The 23176-nt window shown below is 37.3% G+C and overlaps 1 protein-coding gene across 3 annotated transcripts; it reads right to left on the reverse strand.

The window, feature by feature from the left end:
* Positions 1-530: 530 nt before the first annotated feature.
* Positions 531-22972, reverse strand: GCP1 (glycoprotease 1). Of its 3 annotated transcripts, none has more exons than XM_088101471.1 (13): positions 22696-22970; positions 22566-22610; positions 21161-21235; positions 20628-20724; positions 19757-19847; positions 18813-18862; positions 16331-16521; positions 16099-16184; positions 14083-14158; positions 13867-13950; positions 13664-13778; positions 2927-3015; positions 531-1193 (listed from the first exon to the last, which is right to left on the reverse strand). In XM_088101471.1, exons 1-13 carry the CDS (start codon positions 22924-22926, stop codon positions 1065-1067), a joined length of 1359 nt encoding a protein of 452 aa, XP_087957597.1. In that variant the 5' UTR covers positions 22927-22970; the 3' UTR covers positions 531-1064. The 3 variants fall into 3 exon arrangements, with proteins under 3 accessions (XP_087957597.1, XP_087957598.1, XP_087957600.1); XM_088101472.1 differs by having other exon boundaries at positions 22692-22897; XM_088101474.1 differs by lacking the exon at positions 531-1193 and having other exon boundaries at positions 2947-3083; positions 22696-22972.
* Positions 22973-23176: the final 204 nt, after the last annotated feature.

Consider the following 23176-nt stretch of genomic DNA (forward strand, 5'->3'; position numbering starts at 1 on the left):
AAGAGAAAATATTATTAATTAACTTTTTAAATTTGAAACTAAATACATTCATAATATTAATTATTTTTGAACTATAGTAAATAAGAATATTTCAGTAATACCATCTCTTAAGTCTATTAATATTGATTGCATCAATAAAACACCAAAATAACGATAATATTTTATGTAAAAAATATACCTTCAACACAAAAAACTATATAAATAAAATAGTTATCTAAGAAAAAATAGTCATCTACATTTTAAAATAATATCATATACACTAAAAATAATTAAAACTTCAATTTCAATAATATATCACGTGCTTCCATCTCTCAGTTCTTTTAGCTAAACGTTATTATGGTTTTCCTCGTATTTCATAAATCAAATGAATATTGAATCAACCAACATGCATCTTTACTAAGAAAAAAAGAATCTTAACATACGATTATTAAATTTGGTAACCCTAAATGGTATCAATTTTTCATTGACGGGTGTAATTTGATCCAAGTGAATACTATCTTATTATAATGCAGAGTAATAATATCAAAGAATGCTATCAAGCCAAATTTCCAAAATCATAATATACAAATGGGGGAAAAGAAGTATGTCAAGACTTACACAGATGTTATATTAACACTTTTGTCATGCATGGTAAGAAATGAGAAATGTGGATGTGAAAGAAGAAAACCTAAACATACATCCAGAGGTTATGCAGAAGATTGCCTAAATCACAAGATTTAAATGCAAGATTTCCTTGCCTTTTTTCCTATTCTAAGTGGTAAAATTGTTTAAAGAATAATCAATTTGTATCTGTCCCCAACTCACTCCTGTTTTCATTTCTACCAACCATCATTATAATGTTTCTCATTGCAGTGACATTGCTTTGCTGGAATTTCTCCACATACTGCTCGATGCCAATGACCAATTTCCACAGCAAAGCAACAAAGTGGACACATATTTTCACGTAATATTGAAAATCAGGCCACGGATGTCATTAGGGCAAATCATAGATAAGTCCAAAGCGAGGCTTGTCCTGCAGAGAATCTTCATACAGGGGCTGAAGCAACATGGAAGTTCAAGCAGTGTCACTGTTGCAATGATGCTTGAATTATAGATGTAAGAGATGGATGAATACGAGCTGTTCTTAAGGAACGGGCTTCACTTTTTCCTTCAGCATACTCTTCTCCCAGCGGCCACCTTGGGCGTATATCATACTGAAATAAATCATAATTCAACAAATTTTAGAGACTAGTGAAGCACAAGCATAGTACGAAGCACAGGTTAACTCAAATTAAGAGAAGAGAAGGTCCAGTGTTGCACTAAATTCGTGTGAATTTTACATTATTAACAGTAACATCAACAACAGCATCAATTATAAGTATGCTAAATCCTATGGCCTAGTACATTTGGTTAAAAATGAAAGGCTTAATTGCACTTTTGACTATCAGGCTATTATGATTGTGCGGTTTTAGTTTTCCAGGTTTCACTTGTGCCAACCGAGTCCTTGAGGTATTGTAAAAACTTGCTATTTAAGTCCCTCAGGTTCCCAGTTGGATCCATTCCCTAGATATCCTAATTGTGAAATTGTAATACCCCATACATGTTATAAATTGATGCGATGTAAGCAGATTTCAATTTTGAAAAGGACTAAACTCGTATAGTTGCGATGAATAGATGGCATAACTGAAATTGCACCTTTGTAATACCCGAGTTTAATTGATACAAATTCAAAGGAATAAAATCACACAACTGTGATACGTGAAAAACCCAAAGCACAATCAGGCAAACAATGGATTAGATACGGATATAGAAAAGAATTATAAGAGGTTAAATTCATCTTAACAGGATTTCCCAAATGAGTTCATAGCAAGATTCACCCACAAATGGATATAACATTGTTTTAGAGTTGGTTCAAATTATTACTCAGCCCGATGGTACAAAAAAGTGTCGACCATACATCTTTTTTCAAAGTTTGAATATGTTGAGTACTTTAAAACGAGTAAATTTATGTTTTGGCCCCTACAAATCTTTTTCTTTATTTTTCATCATTGCAAATTTGAAATAATTATACTTAGTCCTTATAGAATGTATGAATTTTGGCTTTATTTGATGTAAACTATTTTTCTTATCTTTTTTTATCTTTCTAAAATTTGAAATCACTAATTTTGGTTAGAATAGATAAATAATATACATACATACATACATATATATATATATATATATATATATATATATATATATTTAATGTGTTATTTACGCAAACTAGATAACAACATTAGTAAACACCGCTTGGAATACTCACTTGACTTTTCATTTAATACATAAACAACGTCATAATAACTACGTGTAGAAAAATGGCTTTCAATTTTAGAGAGATTAAAAACAAATAAAAAATTTACATGGAACAAAATCAAAACACTTAATTTGCAGAGTCTAAAAACTTATTCAAACTTTTTAATTAAATAAATTAGGCTTAAATATGCTTAGTCCTAATAGGATGAGTGTACTTTCTAAACTTAAAAATCATTGTATTTTATCCTATGTTATTATTACATGACACTGGTTAACTGCTTATGTGTCAAGTAATCATTCTAGGCAGTATCAGCTAAAGTGATAGAATGTCAGCAAGTAGCTCTAAAAAACCTTTTAAGATGTCTACAACGCTATTTGTCTATCCCAAATTGATTTTAGAGATCAAAATTAGAATTTTGGAAGGATGACAAACAAAGAAAAATAATTTACAAGGATTAAAATCAATTATTTTAAAATTTTCAAGGATGAAAAAAATAAGGGACCAAAGTCAAAACTCAATCATTTTACAAGAACTAGAGATATAGTTAGGGTAATAAATTATTCAAATCCATCGAGAGAATTATAATAGAAAAGCAAATTCAGCTGATATAAAAGTGCTTTAATCAATAAATTGTCAATGTTCAAGAAAACACACCACAAAATCTTCACGTTCTTCGGCAGGCGGAGGAGGGTCATATCTTCCCATGCGGAAATGCTCAATACCAGTCCAAGCAATCATTACACCTATTCAGTTCAAAAGCTTTCATGAACCATAAACAAACTTGTCCATATTGAATTAGTACCATCCTAATCTGTTTTTTAAACATTGGATAAAAAGGATATTAGATAAACGAAATGAAAATTCATGCAACAGCTAATTCTGGATTGCCAAAATATCTACAAAGGAGAGAATTGAAATATTACAAATGAGAAATGAAGTGTTTTTTCTATATCTTCACGAAGTGCATCAAGGAGACGGAATGTGGGGAAAGGACTCGCTCTAGATTTCATCTATATCATTTGTCAATGCCATTCTACATGGGTTAAAACAAGTTTGATTGACAACTGTTTCCCCTCAACGGAAATACAACTTCTATATAATATGATACAGCTTGATCCTTTAATTGCTATTTTAGTACTACATTTTAAGTCCACTTCAATTATGAGTTTCAAGTAATAAACAATAATTTATGCTGCTTTAATACGCACATGTATATGGTTATTTGTGTGTGTGTGTGTGTATATATATATATATATATGGTGTCTGATCCGATCGATTAACAAGGTAATAAGTCAGTGCCAATGACAAACGTGGTACAGTGTCTGATCCGACCGGTTAACAAGGTAATAAGTCAGTGTTGATGACAAACGTGATGTATTAGCCAAACAATATATGGTCAAGGCCGTTCAGTGTATTCCTTAAGTTAATATGTAAGCAGGTGAATTGGACATGTGAGTGTTGGGTTGTAAATGGGCAAGCGCGAATATTAGTATTATTGAGCCAACATCAATGTAAGGTCCACAAAATATCTATATTATTCGGCTAACATCAATTTAGGGTCCAAAAAATACCTATAAATATAAGGGTAAGCTACAGACGTAAGGTTAGCTTAAATAAATTCTGATACTTAATTGTGAATTAAGTTCATTGAGTGAAATCTGACTTGAGCATCGGAGTACCTTTAGTACGTGCCCACCGCTCGGTTTGGACTCGAAGAGCTTGGAGCAAGTGACTCAAGAGTAACAAAGAAAGGAAGGTGACAACAGAAAGGTGTGTTTCTCGGCCCTATTCATTTAGATACTGAAACATTTTGGGCTAAAACCTATAGTTCTCTCCCCACTAACAGAGGTATCTTAGTCAGTAGCATCAACCTATCGTTCCTCACTCTCTCATTAAGTCTAGGGAACGTTCTAGGTGAACTCCTAGCGTCAACCGAGCAATGAGTAACGATTCCTAGTGAACTCTCACTCTCTCATGAAGTCTAGGGAACATTCTACGTGAACTCCTACCATCAACCGAGCAGTGAAGAACGATTCCTAGTGAACTCTCACTCTCTCATGAAGTCTAGGGAACGTTCTACGTGAACTCCTAGCATCAACCGAGCAGTGAGGAACGTTTTCCGTGAACTCTCACTATCGTTCAAGAAAACTAGGGAACATTCTGAAAAAACTCTTAGTGACAACCGAGCGATGAGGAACATTCCTAGGGAACTTTCATTTTCTTATCAAGTCTAAGGAACATCCTCGGTTAACTCTTAGTCAACCGATAGGTGATGAAGGCTCTCAGCGAACTCTCCTTCTTTCATGAAGTCTAGGAAATGTTCTAAATGAACGCCTGTCATTAACTGATTAGTGCATAACGACACACATGCATTATCATTTTCTCATTACGTTTGGTAAATATATAAAGTGAACTTTTGTTCACTTAATATGTATGGCTAATTGCTATGTTCACTCCACTGGTGGTATGCTACAGGCAACTAACTTCAGCATAGATAACATATTGCAAGAATGTGTGTATTTGTCACGAGTTGATATAATAAATAGCAAGCAACACAGATAATTGTTTTCACTAACAATCATGCATTTTAAGTTTCCAAATACTAAGAGTGTAGATTTCATAACCAATGTTCACCAAATCACAGAGTTTAAACCACACTTTCAAGATGCAACAAAAATATTGTAAGTGGGCACAGGTTAATTTATTATGTTAATCTCGTCTGCAACTACGCCCTCTACTGATGGATGCACTCCTTCTGGATCGCTTGTCACGTCTACTCCTTCATTGCCTTCTTCAACAACCACTTACTCTGTTGGTTCCACTGTAATTTCTACCTCAAGCTCTTCATTTGGAATGTCCTTCAGAGGAACCAATTGTCCGTGATATATGTCCTTCATGACATCAAAACCATCTCCATCAGTGGACACATTGAGAAGGTAGGGGATCTGCCTCATTGCCTTTTCAAAACCTAGGGAATGCTCTTCATAGATAGCCTTTTTCATTTCCTCAATTTGTATGTCTTGGGCTTGCAACTTGGCAATCAGGCATCCCTTTCACGTCGCACATCGCACCCAACTGTACTAAGGTTCCGATTGAAGGCAAGTAATTCATTCATCTGCTCCTTCAGCTTCAAAACAGTCTCATCGAGTTCTTGGTTTCGATTTTTATGGCCTTCAACTGCTTCTGCCAGTTCCTCGTTTTGTCTTTGTTAGATGTTAAGATGTGTGTTTCTGTTATTTGGGCTCAACCTATTCTGTATGAAGGGCATTGGCCCATATCTTACAATATAAATAAATTACCTTATGTGTATGCTCAACACACAAGGGATATTTTCTCCCAATCTTCTCTATTTCTCACATGGTATCTAGAGCACAGAAATAGTTCCCGCCAACTCCACGGTCTCCGGTACCCATCACCGCCGCTGTCGCTGCAGTCGCAGCTGCCGTCACCGCAGTCGCCGCTGTCGCTGCAGTCGCCGCTGCCATCGCCGCAGTCGCCGGAGTTCCAGAATCGACCGACAACCACACCATCGGAATCGTCTCGGCCGGGCGACCACCGTGGTCCAAAGATCGCGGCGATCGGACCACTGACGCGCCTCCACGCACCGCCGCAACAGTCACCGCTGCCGCCGCTTCCCGCCGCGCGTCGCCGGAGAGTTCCGCCGCCGATCAGCACCGCCGTGATCGTCTCCTCGCTCTCTTTCTGGATCTGTGGTCGTTGCGTCAATCAGAGCACTTTGGATTTTTAGGGTTTCTCCCTCTCCATGGCATCTTCCTCGTCTACAAACACCTCTGTTGGTGGCTCATCTTCTGATCCCTCAATATACACCAATTATGTGAATGTACACTTGTCCATTGACAAGTTAGATGGCACAAATTATGCAACATGGGCATTCGACATCAAACTTTGGTTGAAGAGTCAGGGGTACTTAGATCACCTTACTCAAAATGTGACTACTCCTAACATAGATGACACTTCCCGCTGGATGAAAATTGATGCTCAGTTATGCATTGTTATAAAGTCCACCATTCACTCGTCACTAAAACAAATGTTTCGATCATATGAAACATGTTCAGAAGTATGGGCACAAGCGAAGTTGTTATACACAAATGATACTCAGCGTCTTTATGGTGTTTGTCAGGACCTATTAACTGTTATTGGTCCACGCAATCCTGGTCCCATGGCAGAATATTTGGGTAAAATTCATGCCCTTCTTCATGATTTTAATGATATATTACCTCCTGCTTCCACTCCTGCTGAAGAATTGGAACAACGTTAAAGTTCGTCATGTTGTTGGCATTATACGGACTCTCTGATGATGTCTCTCATGTCCGTGATCAGATTTTGGGTTCTCTTGTCATACCCAACTTTACTTCTACTTGTTCTGCTCTTTTGCGTATACCAAGCAAACCCGTCACTGAGACATCTCCTCGTACTAATGATTCCTCTGTTATGGCTGCCCAACGTGATGATCGAAGTCGGTCTCGCAAGCCAAGTAAAGGACGTCCAAAATGTGACCACTGTGGCAAGTTAGGCCACAAAATTGATAGATGTTAGGCGCTTCATGGACGTCCTCCTCGACCTGTAGCAAGGGCTAATTCTGATCCACCTCCCCGATCACCGTCTGCAGACCATCCTACTTCATCTAATACCGTAGAACCACCTGCAATCTTCAACGAATTTCTCAAATGGTATGAGGATCGTCAGCACTCTAGTTCCATTGCATCTGCATCTGTTCCACGTACAGGTACACCTTTTGTTGGTCTGACTCACTCCCTCGGACCTTGGGTCCTTGACTCAGGCGCCACCGATCATATCACTAGTAACAAGTCCTTGTTTTCTTCTTTGTCGTGTCCGGATAATTTACCCTCAATAACAATGGCTGATGGGTCTAGAGTTTCATCTCATGGTGTTGGTACTGTTAATATTTTTCCATCCATATCCATTGATCATGTACTTTATGTCCCTGGTTCTCCCTTCAATTTATTGTCCATTAGTCGTCTAACTCGTACTCCTAATTGTGTTATCTTATTTACTAAAGATTCTGTTTGGTTGCAGGACCGGAGTTCGAAACACATGATTGGCACAGGATGTGAGTCTCATGGCCTTTATCATCTCCGCCCTTCTCCACATGTTGGCGTAATCATGGAGTCACCATCCCTTCTTCATGCTCAGTTAGGTCATCCTAGTCTTGCCAAACTACAACAACTTGTCCTGAGGTTGTCAAAATTATAGTGTTTCACAACGGGTGTCGTCCCCCTTTCATTGGTTCATTCTGACATTTGGGGACCTAGTCGTGTTAAGTCCACTTTAGGTTTTCAGTATTTTGTTACCTTTATTGATGACTATTCCAGATGTACTTGGTTGTTTTTAATGAAGAATCGTTCTGAGTTGTTTCCTATTTTCCAATCTTTTTTTAATGAAATAAAAACACAGTTTGGGGTTTCTATTCGAAATTTACGCAGTGAAAATGGCCGTGAATACCTTTCCCAACCATACATTTTATGGCTTCTCATGGCATTCTTCACCAAACCTCATGTGCTTATACCCCTCAACAAAATGGGGTGGCTGAGCGCAAGAATAGACACCTTATTGAAACAACTCGTACCCTTCTCATTCATGGTCAAGTACCCTCACGTTTTTGGGGTGATGCTGTTCTCACGGCATGTTATCTTATCAACCGCATGCCATCTTCCGTCCTAGATAACAAAATCCCTCATTCTATCTTATTTCCTCAAGACCCTCTACATCCATTACCTCTTAGAGTTTTTGGGTCTACATGTTTTGTTCATGATTTTAATCCTGGTCTTGATAAGTTATCTCCTAGGTCTCACAAATGTGTCTTCTTAGGATTTCCACGGTCACAAAAGGGCTATAAGTGTTTTTCCCCTTCCCTAAATCGTCATTTTATCTTCTAGTTTTGTACCTCTCCCTGTTATTGTTGATATTCCTCTTATCTGTGATCCTCCTGGTGATGCTCCACCCATTTTGTCTCCTCCTTCACCCATTATTGTTGATATTCCTCTTCTAGTTTTCACATCCTACTCTCATTCACCACAGGATCGTCCTTCACCACCACCCCTTCAGGTTTATAGTCGCCGCACTCGTCTCCCTCATGACTCACTTCCAGTGTCGCCTCGTGTGTCTCCTCCGGCTCCAGCAAATGAGTCTGACTTGCCTATTGCCCTCCGTAAAGGTATACGCTCTACCCGTAACCCTTCCCCCCATTATACTGTTCTTAGTTACCACAGATTATCTCCATCTTTTTACACTTGTCTCTCATCCATTTCTTCTGTGTCAATTCCTAAATCTGTGGGTGATGTCTTATCTCATCCTGGCTGGCGTCAAGCTATGCTGGATGAATTAAGTGCTTTACAGAAAAGTGGAACTTGGGAGCTTGTCCAATTACCATCTGGAAAGTTTGTTGTTGGTTGCAGGTGGGTGTATGCTATCAAGGTTGGCCCTGATGGCACAATTGATCGTCTGAAAGCTCGACTGGTTGCCAAAGGCTACACACAGATTTTTGGTTTGGATTATGGTGATACTTTTTCTCCAGTGGCAAAAATGACCTCTGTTCGCCTATTCATTGCCATGGCCGCTCTTCGACAATGGCCTCTTTACCAACTTGATGTCAAAAATGCTTTCCTAAATGGTGATTTGCATGAAGAAATTTATATGGAGCAACCGCCTGGCTTTGTTGCTCAGGGGGAGTCATCTGGATTGGTATGCCGTCTTCGCAAATCCTTATATGGCCTAAAACAGTCTCCTCGGGCCAGGTTTGGTAATTCAGTTGTGTTGTTCAACAATTTGGTATGTCTCGCAGTGAAGCGGATCATTCAGTGTTCTATCGCCACTCAAGTGCTGGATGTATCTACTTAATAGTGTATGTCGATGATATTGTTCTCACAGGAAGCGACTATCTTGGCATCTCTCAGATGAAACAACACCTTTGTCATCATTTTCAAACCAAAGATCTTGGCAAACGCCGATACTTTTTGGGTATTGAAGTAGCACAATCCAATGATGGTATTGTCATATCTCAGAGGAAGTATGCGTTAGACATCTTGGAGGAAACATGGTTAATGAACTGTAAATTTGTTGAGACACCTATGGACCCTAACATCAAACTCCTACCAAATCAAGGGGAGCCTTTCTCAGATCCTGAACGGTACAGAAGATTAGTTGGTAAATTAAACTATCTTACTGTTACGCGTCCTGACATTTCCTTCGCAGTTAGTGTGGTGAGTCAATTTCTAAACTCCCCATGTGAAGACCATTGGGATGCAGTTGTTCGCATACTGAAGTATATTAAAGGATCACCTGGAAAAGGTTTGCTATATGGCCCTAACAACGATACAAAAATCGTTTGCTATTCAGATGTTGATTGGGCTGGTTCCCCTTCTGATAGGAGGTCTACTTCTGGATATTGTGTCTCGATTGGTGGCAACCTGATATCTTGGAAAAGTAAGAAGCAAAGTGTTGTGGCAAGGTCCAGTGCAGAAGCAGAATATAGAGCTATGGCATCAACTCCTTGCGAGCTTGTGTGGCTTAAACAATTGCTTAGTGAATTGAAATTTGGAGATGTCACTCACATGACACTTATATGTGATAATCAAGCTGCTCTCCATATTAGCTCTAACCCTGTCTTCCATGAGAGAACCAAACACATTGAAGTTGATTGTCACTTCATTCGAGAAAAAATCATATCCGGAGATATCAAGACTGAGTTCGTTAACTCAAGCAACCAGTTGGCAGACATATTCACTAAGTCCTTACGAGGACCTAGAATTGATTATCTTTGTAACAAGCTTGGAACATATGATTTATATGCTCTAGCTTGAGGGGGAGTGTTAGATGTTAAGATGTGTGTTTCTGTTATTTGGGCTCAACCTATTCTGTATTAAGGGCATTGGCCCATATCTTACAATATAAATAAATTACCCTATGTGTATGCTAAACACACAAGGGATATTTTCTCCCAATCTTCTCTATTTCTCACCGTCTTTTAAGCTCACGACTGGTTTTCTAAGCATCTCCCATTATGCGTTCAACGTCGGCTAGTAATTGGGAGGACTCTACTTGTTTCTCCTCACATTTTGAATGAGCAGCAATTGCTTCTTCCAGTCTTAGCTATACGATTGCATTCTCACCCTGAGACTCGTTTAACTGAGCCCTTAATCTACCCCTGTCAGAGGCATATGCTAAATGCCAATTAGCAAGATTCGCTCGGCAGGATAGTTCGAGTGTTGAGTCGGCTAATTGTTGTTCGGACATGTTTTCCACAACCCCTTGTTCATCGTCCGCCGGGTTAAACTTTATTTTGTGACCAAGAAGAAAGGTTGAACTCCAAATCCCGTCAGGACGTGGACGATACGAGGGGGCGGCCTTCTTCCCCTTCTTATGAGCAACTTTGTCAGCGTCTCGACCACTTTTCCTTTTCTTCTCGGTTTGGGTGGCAGTAGGAATGGTGCTAATTGGCCCAACTACAATAACAATGGGCTCGGGAGTAGGTTGAAGAAGTGTCAGAGTTGGTTCAGGAATAGGTTGACGAGTTGTCAGAATTGGCTCAAGGGTCGGTGCACGAGTTGTCATAGCCCTTGTAGCCACTCCAGGATTTTGATAGGGTGTGGCTGTTCAGCTTGGAACTACAGGGGTACAAGAAGAACTCGGTTGCTATTGTGATGATTCCCCTAGTCCAAATTTATCTGCTACAGATTTAAACCAATTCTTCTTTGGTTTTTGAGCTGCCATCATGCCTGAAAAATAACATGAAATTTAGACCAATCTTGAACATGTCAAAAGTAAAATACCAAAAAGACAAATCATACCGAACACCTCAGCACTGAGGTCATCCCATCCAAGGCAATTTATCAGTTTTCGGGAAGGGAGATGGCGAGGCAGGTTGTCAAGGGCCTTCAACCATGACGCCACCATAGATCAAAGCCCTTTCGCCACTAAGCATTATTTCTTTAATGTCTTCTGGCCCACTGGGTTTGGTGCTGGAAGGTAACGACTGGGACGCTACCGCAGGTGACGCGCCACCCTCGATGCCTTGCCTCCCCCTTCCCATTGACTCTTCAGAAGACGATAAGTTTACAGTTTTCATTCTTACCTTGTGTTATGAAGACCCAACGCTATGCTCTGAAATTATCACTGTAAAGTGAAAAATTGTACTGGTCTTACCATATTTATTCGGAGTAAATTGCGGGCTGGCAAACGACAAGGGTCGTAGGATGAAGATTGATCTACCGGACTTGGTTGGCAGACACTGCAACTTCCAACAGTGCGGGAAAATAAAATGCTCATCTAAGGATGTATAACCTAGATCCAACGGTGCAAAATTCTTTTAATTGTTGTTTCGCTAGACGCATGAATAGGTATATTTTTTGCATGATAACTGCAGTAACGGTTACAAGGTTGTCTCAAGTGAGGTTCAATACATAAGCCTATTATAAGTCCTATTGTTAACTATGGTTAGCTCGGACTTGGGGGGCATATGTATGGTATGGTGTCTGATCCGATCGGTTAACAAGGTAATAAGTCAGCGCCAATGACAAACGTGATGTATTAGCCGAACGGTATATGGTCAAGGCCGTTCGGTGTATTCCTTAAGTTAATATGTAAGCAGGTGAATTGGGCCTGTGAGTGTTGGGCTATAATTGGGTCAGTGCGAATATTAGTATTATTGGGCCAACATCAATGTAAGGTCCACAAAATATCTATGTTATTGGGCTAACATCAATTTAGGGTCCAAAAAATACCTATAAATATAAGGGTAAGTTATAGAGGTAAGGGTAGCTTAATTGAATTCTGATACTTAATTGTGAATTAAGTTCATTGAGTAAAATCTGACTTGACCGTCGAAGTGCCTTTAGCAGATACCCACTGCTCGGTTTGGACTCGAAGAGCTTGGAGAAAGTGACTTAGGAGCAAGAAAGAATGGAAGGTGATAGCAGAAAGGTGTGTTTCTCGGCCCTATCCATTTAGATACTGAAACATATATATATATATATATATATATATATATATATATATATATATATTATATAAATTTCATAAATTTTGTAGGATTTTATAATCTTGAGTAAGATATGATTTTGACTACGTTGGACATGACTCACAAGACAGATTTTAACATGGAAAGACTGGGCTTTAACTGTTTCAATTTTTCAAAGACTTGGATTTCCTGAGTAAGCATGAATTGGGGGTGGGGATCTACTACCGTTGATCCAAAAAGAGAAGGCTTGATCAAGTGACAGAGGCCATGAGAGTCTGTTAGGTTCCTTTATGCAAGGAACCGAACCGTAGCAAAAATACTCACACACACACTCAACAGTATAAAGAAATATGCATGTATTTGTATTTCTATTTCCTATGTAATGTGTAGAAAAGATGAATACAGGTGTCTATCTCTCCCCCAAGGAAGCCTCCCTTCCTCCACTGGCCAAGAGGTCCAGTCTCAATTCCAAAATAATATTCGATTCCCTCTCTCCTTAATCTGTTTGTTATTTATATTCCCTCTCTCTCTTCTAACCAACTAACCACCGTCTCCCACTACTTATTTCATCCCTTTTTTACCCCTTCTCACGTAAACCTTTAATTGCCTAACAGACTCACATCCAAAGCAAATCATTTGTTCCATCCTCCAATTCCGCAAGGAAATAGAATCTTTAGTAAGAGAAATGACACAATTAGGAGACCTTGTAAGTTTAATAATCGACAATAGATTAAAAGGAGCCCTAAGGATGTAAAGAACATTATGAATAGTAAGAGAATGCATAGGATGGACAATATCAATATCTAGGACTGTGTTTAAGAACCATTTGCCAAGGCAAAAATCAAGAAATAGAAAGAGAAGAAAAAATATATTTATTACCAGATATATGATCAATGGCTCCAAAATGAAGGATCTAGAGCCCAGAGAGTAAAAGACGTTAATGACAGAATTATTGGGGTGTGTAACAGAAGCAGTGGAACAAAAGGCTTGACAATCCCCATACCGTCATAGGAAATCATTGAAGATTGTTGATGGCATGTTGTGACGGGAGCAGATTATGGAGCAACAAACTGTGCAAGAGGATCGGTAGAAGCAAAGTACACCACTGTAGTTATTTTAGAGGGTCGATAATGCAGAGCATAATAGTAATCAATGTTGTGACAATGGTCACACTTCAGTCTTGTCCCATTACTTTTACTCTGTTTTCTTTACATGATAACACAGTAGTATTGTTTTTCTCGATTACTCTCTATACAATTCTAACATGGCCACTTTTTTATTCGGTTGTCTAACACAACCCTTACTTATTCTGACTTCGGACAGTTATATTTGTAATGAACCACGGTATTGAGTTAGCTTTCACAAATAAAAGCAAAATTAAGAAAAATTATTACCATTATCAGTACAGAGCCGAGGAGGAGGGCATAAAAGTTGCAGGCCATTCTTCTTCGCAACCATATCAAGTCGGGCCCTTACATATTGATTTGATGCAACACCACCAGAGACAACCTATAACAAAAAAGACAGGTCATTTGGATTTTTAGTACAAAGGAGGACTGATGTTATTAGACCTGGCAACATTTAAATTCCAAACTACCAAGTGTCTTATAGAAGGCTCCATCTTCAATGCCCACTGTATTGCTCGTTCACACCTTTCTTCAAGATGTAACACAGCAGTTCGCTGCTTAACATTGTGAAAATGGAATACATAATAGTTATATAACACATGCTAAAAAATATGGGTTAAAGGTGAATAAAAAAGATGAGGAAATCTAATCGGAGTGCATTAAATAGACTTGAAAGTATAACAAACCTGAAAAGAAGCAGCAATATCAGCCCGTGACATTCTATCTTCCTCACTTGCAGAAGAGATTGGAATTTTGGCATCACTGTCAATTTTTCATATTCATACACTCGTGAGCAGGCAAAAATAAAAATAAAAAAGTGTCAGCATAATTTAATTTTACCAATGCATCACAAAAATACTTCTTGCATTATACATTGCACTTTGCAAGATCAGTCAATTAGTTATCCTGTAGGTGAATGCTACATCTACAAGAATAGAATACTTGAGAATTAAACTGTAAAATAATTCTAGAGGGTCTTGATCTCTCTCATAATCTTCTATTTATAAGAATAAATTGATACAAGAGTACATGATAAATAGGATAACCCTAGACACAATATAATCATGATAAATAGGATAACCCTAAACACAATATAATCATGATAAATAGAGTAACCCTTGACACAATATAATCATGATAAATAGGGTAACTGATAGGATATAAGGTAATAGATAATGTCAGGGGTTGGAAGGTATACGAGAGACGAAGAAAGTATATGAGAGAAGAAGAAGGGCACCGAACGGTGGAAGGCGGGGAGAGGTCGAACCGAACGGTGAAAGGACGCTGGATCATTGGGAGAGACGCGTGATGGAAGGAAGAATGAAGGCTTTGGAGGGAAGGGTGGATGGAAGAATCAATGCCCCGGAGAGAAGGATGGATTCTGTGAAGAGGTGGGCCAGCAAACAGAAAAGGGGGCTTGCAATTCTTGATACACCTGCAGAGGGGAGAGAGCTGTTTGAAGTATGGAAAGACCTCGAAGACCATTTTCTCAAGGCCTACGATTTTGGGAAAAAGGTGATCAGAATGTTGGAAGCTAATAAGATCCAGGAAGAATGGGAGTCATTGGAGGAGGAATTGCCACCACCCAAGCCTCCAGACCTGAATTGGAGGGCTGTAGCCAGTGGGTCCCCTTCATATGATAACACGAGGATGAAGAGGAGCCATGAGATCAAGCTTCCCGGTTCCAACCTTGAGGACAAGGTTGTTCTGCAGCAGGATGTAATGATAGGATATAAGGTAATAGATAATGTTAGGGGTTGGAAGGTATACGAGAGAAGAAGAAAGTATATGAGAGAAGAAGAAGGGCACCGAACGGTGGAAGCCAGGGAGAGGTCGAGCCGAACAACTGAAGGCGGTGAGGGCTCGAGCTGAACGGTGGAAAGAGGTGAAGAATTGGAGCCGATCGATTGAAGAGTTACTATCCTAACTGTTGTAGCAGTTAGGATGGGCGGGAAATATTTATAGTAAATAGAGCTATATTATAGGAAAATATTCATTATAAGATATTTATAGTAAATAAAGCTATATTACAGGGAAACATTCAATATAAGATATTTATAGTAAATAGAGCTATATTCTAGGAAAATATTCAGTATAAGATAGGCGAGAAATATTTAATATAAATAGAGCTAGATTTTATTGTTAGGGTTATGCTTTTGATTATTGAAGTTGTTAACTGGCGGCTACAGTCCTGTAAGGGAGGTTATACTCCCAACTATCCTTGTTTAGAGAATTCTATTACCATTAATAAGAGAAATTCATTCTTTCACTATCTTTTCCGCCTACTATGATCATGGTTAATTAGGTTTCCTACTCAGTAACCCTTGACACAATATAATGATGATAAAATAGGATAAATATCCTAACAAGAATATTAGTAGTAATCTCACACTGAGAAAAAATAAAAGATAACACTGAACAGAATGTGGTAATCAGACATTTCTTCAATGCAGAATGATTTTTACATTAAATTAAATTTGTGCTGACAAAAATAAAAGGATAACATTGAACAGAACATGGTCATCAGACATTTCTTCAATACAGAACTTTTTATGTTGAATTAAATTTGCGCTACTAACCACATTAGACAATTAAAGTTGATAAGATATGGGATACACAGTCCATCAAGTTACAGCACTGTTCCATGTATTTATTTAAAAAGTAACAAATCTATTAATAAACAACTTAAAATATTTACTTACATCTTTTTGGACTCAATTGCCAGCCGTACTTGGGTTTTAAGACCAGCGTAGGAGAAGTTGCAATCTTTATGCTGCTTCATTGGAATCTAGAATGACAAAGTAATAAACTTAAATTTCCACTGGAAGGAGGACATCCGCCAAAGCAACGTCAGAAGAGATTGATATTCAACCTAAGACAACGATCACAAGCTAGGGGAGGGTAGAGGGGTATAAGATTGTGCAGCTAACTTACAGAAAATTTGACTGATTCAGCATTTCCCTCCATAGCAAGCTTCTCAATAGCAGGACCACCACTTCTCCTCAAATCTAGTCCAAGCCATTTTGCTGTTTTGTCATATGCCTCACCAATAGCATCATCTATTGTAGTTCCAAGTTGTATGTATTGTCCAAGATCACGTGCAAGAATGAGTAAATTGTGCCCCCCTATAAATATAGGTCACACAAGTTAGCCTAGTGTAATTATACCTAAAGAATATACATACAGTCAGCAATAGCTGTATCAAATCACAGTTTTGCAACTGGACTAGTCAGCAACTACACCACAAGAATCATCCCCGTAAATGACATTTATCACAATGTGAGAGTAACAAACAAAGCAGATATGAAATGGGAGTGTAAGAACAACAAATGTATGAAAATGTTGGAAAAGTGTGAAAAAGAGATAATAGAAGTGGACAGAGAAAATGAGAGAGTTGAAAGGCATGAGTTATGAGAATTAATGTGTTCCATTCTCTGATAACCACACAGACGAGTCTACATGTTTATTGTGAGAGTCAGTTACAGTCATCATTATCATTGTATTTTAGTAGTTTGGAACAGCTGTCACTGTCAGGTTGTAACTCAACTTTACAAAACAAATTTGATAAAACAAGATTTGCTGTTAGGTTTCTGGGAAAAGAAACCTCTAGAACACTCTCACAAACACAATCGCAAGAAGCAAAACAGAAAGTATATGGGTTTGTATTAACCAAAGAATCAATGTACAAGTAAATCGTTCTATGAGAGCTTAACCTCCCTCCTCAGACCAAAGCTTGTTTTTACAAAGAATTCACTCAATGATCCTAGACAGAGTTACAGGAGCTCTATTTATAGCGGTTCTGACCCTCTCCCCCTTACAACCGAAATCTTCCCCAAATTGAGACACCACCTTTCCATTGTTCAACCATTCAACCGATCGTTTCCTTCCCCCCAACGCCCTAACCGATCGGTTCCTTTCCCCCAACGCACTAATCGTTTGGTCCTTCACCCCCACTCCCTTAACCGCACCGTTTGGTACTTTCCTTCTCCTCTTGTACACTTTCTAACCCCTATCATTTGCACTCACTTATATATTATAATTTGGTTACATAATCAACTAAATATTGTGAGTGTGGGAATAGAGGGATGCCCAATAGCAAATATCATGAAGGATCAACAAACTTTTGCTAAGACAAGCTTTGATACCATCTTAGAAAGCGAGCCTAAAGTATAACTCAACTTCACAAATCTAGCTTGCATCTACTTATATATAATAATTTGGTGATATTTTTAGTTGATGTGAAATCTCCAACACACTCCCTCACACTTAAGATTAAATATTTCAAATGTGAGACTAGATATTTGTGAATGGTTTGATAGCAACCTGATAATTGGTGGTAGTACCGTAGGCTTAACAAACCTCGTTAGGATAAACTTTGATATCATCTTAAAAGTTGGACTTTAAATCTAATTCAACCTTGCAAAACAACTTGTAAGGTGAAATTTATACTTGTATATTGTAATTTTTGTCATATCTCTAGTTGATATGAAATCTTCAATAAAAGTGACTAACTATATGATAGAGGGAGTGATATACTAACATTTATAAACGGTGTATAGATATCAAAATTTCAGTTGTACAGCTGCTCAGATATGTCAAACTATATCGGAGCAACTGACTCAGTAACAGAATCTACTATGGTTAAAAGCTCTAAATAATGAGGGTAGAAAACAAAATTATCTAACCGTAGTTATTTACTAACAAGTATACATAACATAGTTATTTAAAAATAATTGGAAAGAATGAAGAATACAAGTGGAAGACATGTTCCTTTGTATGAAAAGATAAGGACAAGGAGATTACAAAATAATTGGAATTCAACAATATATTTAGGGGTAGATTGTGAATCTGCACAATCCACACAATATGTCTATATATTGATTCTGGAATGAATAGGAGTGGTTCAATCCTAATCATATGATACATAATCCCTACTTAGTTCCTAAGATGTTACTAATTGATTCTACCATATATACACACAATTGTATGATATACTACCACAAATGTCTAACATACATCACAAAAATCCATGATCATGGAACGTCTAAAGCACATGTATATCAATAGCATTTCCTTGCCAAATATCTTGGTCACATCTTATGTGCATTTCTTATGCAATTCATCAAATTTTCCTGGCAAAGCTTGACTAAAGGTATTCATCATCATAGCAAAAACAAAATCAAGTGTCAACCTGCAAACTACTCATGTTCAAATCACAAAAGCACTAAAAATTTCCCCAGCCTAATTTATTTATACCCCATGGACCTAATTACCCATGCTGCCATGCCATAGATTCCAATTTCCTTGAAACCCAAACAATAACAAGAAACAACTATTCCATGGTCCAAGAAAGAAAAATAGACAGACCTGAGTAAGAAAAATTCTAGAATACTAAAACCCAAAACATGAGTATTACCTGAAATAAGTAGGACCGTGAAAGGAAACTGCAAATCTTTCTCAATTAACCTAAAACAAAAATGTCACGTATGACTCAACAGAAAGTGTAATTTCCTATGGAACACTAAAAGAAATTGTAGAAGCATAAAAACACACAATAACTAAAGGTGTGTTCGCTTGTGTTTTGGTTCTTAAGTTTGAAAATCTAATTTATAATAGGGTTAAGTATGTTTTCAGTCCCTAAACTTTAACGTGAAATTAGAATTTGTTCCTGTCCGAAACTTTGATACATTTTAGTCCTCAAACTTTAAAAGTGAATGGATATATGAAAGTATCAAAGTTTCAAACAGGAACGAATTCCAATTTCGCATCAAAATTCAGGGACTAAAAACATAGTTAACCCTGTTAGAATATTTACCCTATTTATCATGATTATATTATGTCTAGGGTTACCCTATTTATCATTATTATATTGTGTTTAGGATTATCCTATTTATCATGATTATATTGTGTATAGGTTACCCTATTCTAGCTTACCCTATCATGATTATATTGTGTCTAAGGTTACCCTAATTATCATGTACTCTTGTATGAATTTATTTTTATAAATAGAAGATTATGAGAGGGATCAAGCCCTCTAGAATTATTTTACAGTTTCAATCTCAAGTAACCCTTTATAATATAAAACTGATTTTCAGAAAATAAAAGAGACAGAAGGAAATATGAAAGCATAAGGAAAAACATGTGTAATATAAAACAAAAACTTAAGAGATTTTTTTATTTTCTGATTCCAAAACAAAGGTATATATTATTTTTTTTTCTAAATTGACTATTATCAAACAAGTGTTTCTTGTTTCTCTATTTTTAAGACCTTAAGGTATCCATTTCAAATATTAATAGCAGGTCTCAACATCTATCTATTAGGCAAAAGATTACATATTCATTAGAGAACTATCGCTTTACCTGGCCACCAGAGCATGAGCCTCCATGTGATGTATGCCAATAATTGGTAAACTAAATCTGCCAGCAATTCTACGGGCTTTCTGAACCCCCACTGCATTGTACAAGCAAATACTGAGGAATCTATAATGAATATTAAGAATTCTTCTAAAGGATATGAATGATAAGAAAATAAAATGAAATCATGGATAATTACGACTGAGATATGCCTTCCAATAAATTACTTGAAGTCAAAAACAGACATTCATATATCATGCCTACAGTTTGAACATTCTATTTTTAATATCTGAGACTAAGCTTGACGTATTTCATTGTATTTTGAGGTACAGTTGCCCAAATTACAAAATGAGACACTGCCAATAGTTTCATACTGTCTACAAGAAAATTGGGGGAGGGGGAGACAAACTTACTGTCAATTTTCATGCAAATACTTTGTGGTGCTTTTACCTAAAATAGTGGTTTTATAGCATAAGAAGCTAAGTTGGAGAATCAGAAAGCTACAACTTGAATTGATATTTTAATTTTCGACCAGATAAGTTTAGTTAAATAGCATCTCCACCAAGCGACACATACATTAGTGTTTCTTCACAATTAATGTCCATACCTTTTAACAGGCATTATGTTGCTGATGCTGAAATTACATGATATCATGTGCTGTTGGTAATTAGACTATTTAATTTATTATTGAAAGATTAGAGTCAAAGGAGGTAGTCTATTTTTTATTCTCATTCTAGTAAATGTAAAACGTATTTATTCTTCTAAATATAACTATTAAGTCTCTAGATGATGAGTATTCTTACTCGAAATTCACTCACTGAACTTCTGACTAATTTTTGCAATTCCATTCTTAAAGTTTCTTAAGATTATGCATTACCACGAAGACAGAGACTCAATCCAGGACCAATAGTAACAGCAACAGCAGTGAGATCTTTCTCAGTCATATAAGCTTTATCAAGGGCTTCTTGCACAACCTATCCAAAGGTTATGCCCATGTCAGTAATCATATAGAAAGGGAAAAAGAGGGATAAAGAGAGGCAATGAAAAACATATAAGAAGTCATATTAAACATTTATTTGAAAACCTGGTGGCACTATCCAAAGATCATTCTAGAGCACCCCAAGTAAGTCAGAATTACTTACATTCCACCACGGTTATGTTTTAAGGAATTCCACTAGCAACCTAGACAATCACTAGGAAGATGTATAATTGAAGCCTAATATGCAAGAAATATTGTAAATGTGCATAAATGAGTAAACTTACAAAAGCGGTCTACAAGAGGTGTGTGTGTGCAGACACTATCAAAAGCTTCACCAAAAATGAATATGTGAAAATACTCAGGACATAAATAGTGTGCCCTATGTGTTCTAGCCGCTGGGATATATTACGAACTGAACGGGAATGATGTACCCGGTCTATAGCTTGTGAGTGAGCTTCTTCTGCCATTTTTGGAGCAACTCCTCCATACTTTGCAAGCAGATCTGCCTTAATTTGGAGAAGTTACATAGTTAGAAAGAAAAAAGAATAAATAGAAAATTAAGTCACTGATAGGAATAAACCTTTTAGGACAAAGGAAAAGAAGCACCATTTTGGTGGCAGGAATCATTATCACCGCCTAATCTTGGATGTAAGGATAAATTCAGTCTAAAGAAATCTGATTATTTTCTTTGTTTAAACTTTTCATTTTTTAGAAGATATAAGGTGATATTCTTTCGTAATTAGCACATATAGTAGAACGATAAAAGATTACATCAGATGTTTTACAAGAATAAATTCTATACTTTTTTATTCAAATACAAAAGTGATCAAACATTTAACATTATTGATTGCATGAAGAAACAAGTGAAAACCACATGACAACAACATTTCTAAAACTATCCAATAGAGGATACAACTTAAGCATTTTTCATGTTCCATAAAATCAAGTGCTTCATAAAAAACATGATACTTAGACCGTTGGTGGTAATTCATTAGGCAGAACGTGCAAACACAGCAGATCAACACCCTCTGTGCTTACATCTCATAATGATAAATAAACTTTCGAGAAGCAGCAAAATCAATTTAACAAAACTTAGTTCTTAATTCTAGTTTAGACAACAATGAAAATTACCTCTGCAATATTCTTATGTGGATTCTTTTGACTAGGTCATTATTACATCATAGTATGCTGCCCTAGGATATCCCTCTTAAGTTTTTCTTCTGGCCTGGGTTAGGCGTGGCATTAGCACATTCAGATAACACTCCCACCCACCTATCAGATATTTAAGCTGAAGCGGAATGCATTAAACCACAATTTTCAGTATAACCAATATGCCTCATGAAAATGTTTGCTGCAATCTCACCACACCAAAATAAATTCTATCAATCACTAACCAAGTACCAGTTTGTTTGAGATTTCTTAAGGGAAATTTCTTTTAATAAGATATTTGAACTAACTTTTAACAAGAGACAAAAAGCACGAAGGCGCACAAACACAAATTGTCGTTGAAGAAGAAAAAACCGGACACCAAAAAAGTATATGGAACCAATTACAACTTTTGCGTGTTCTTTTCAATTTATTTTTCATACAATAATTGTTTATATCATTTCAAAAACCCTATTCAAGAACTCGCTAAAGAGAACTACTAATTTATTTATCTTTTAAATAAGCCAATCCAAATTCACACAAATCCACCATCAACATTCCAACTCGAACAAAAGAGTACGTAGAATAAAATCAAGCATCAATCTCAACAATATTTACATATTCTTACACCGGGCTAACACAGCAAGAAAGGGAATTCAGCAAATATAACACAATTATAAGACACCGTACCTGAGATGACACCACTTGGCTCAGAATCTCACCGTCACTTCTCACCTATACCACACACACAAACCATTAAACGACAAACGAAACCGTCACACGGAAAATAGTTAACGAAAGGCAAACGCGGATTACATACGACAGCCGCGGCGGTGTCGTCGCAGCTAGTTTCGATGCCCAAAACGACGACATCGGCGTGGCGTTTCGAAGAGGATGATATTGCGCTGGAAGAAGTCGTAAACGGCGATTTGAGTGGAAGTTGGTTTCTACGGAGATTGGTGAGTGCGGAGAAAAGCGAAGGTGGATTTAGTAAGAGCTTTATACGCGAAAGTGTTAATGGAGACGCCATAGTAACGAGAGAGAGTGGCATTTTTGCAGGAGAGTGTGGAGAAGGAAAGAAGAGAACACTTTGTCCCTGGGGGAAGCACTCCAAACATTTAACCGAATCTCCATTGTACACGTGGCGTTCAAAATTTAACAGATAAATAATTTCTCAAATCATCCCATATGGTTTATTTTATTTTAATTAGGTTTTATAATGTCATGTCACCTAATTTTTAATATCACTTTCGTATTTTTATTTACTCTTCAATGCACATAGAATTTTTAGAAGAATTTTA

The sequence above is a fragment of the Vigna umbellata genome, chromosome 11 (assembly GCF_029865625.1).
Source record: "Vigna umbellata cultivar VRB3 chromosome 11, Vumbellata_1.0, whole genome shotgun sequence".
In the NCBI taxonomy this organism is placed as follows: Eukaryota; Viridiplantae; Streptophyta; class Magnoliopsida; order Fabales; family Fabaceae; genus Vigna; species Vigna umbellata.

What these genes read in the sequence shown, in the direction of transcription:
- GCP1 (XM_088101471.1), bottom strand. Translation starts at nt 22,926, where the DNA reads ATGCCACTCTCTCTCGTTACTATGGCGTCTCCATTAACACTTTCGCGT. An exon ending in ACGACACCGCCGCGGCTGTC is followed by an intron (nt 22,611 to 22,695) that starts GTATGTAATCCG and finishes TGTGTGGTATAG; the next exon opens with GTGAGAAGTGACGGTGAGAT. An exon ending in AGCCTTCTATAAGACACTTG is followed by an intron (nt 13,779 to 13,866) that starts GTAGTTTGGAAT and finishes TTTTTGTTATAG; the next exon opens with GTTGTCTCTGGTGGTGTTGC.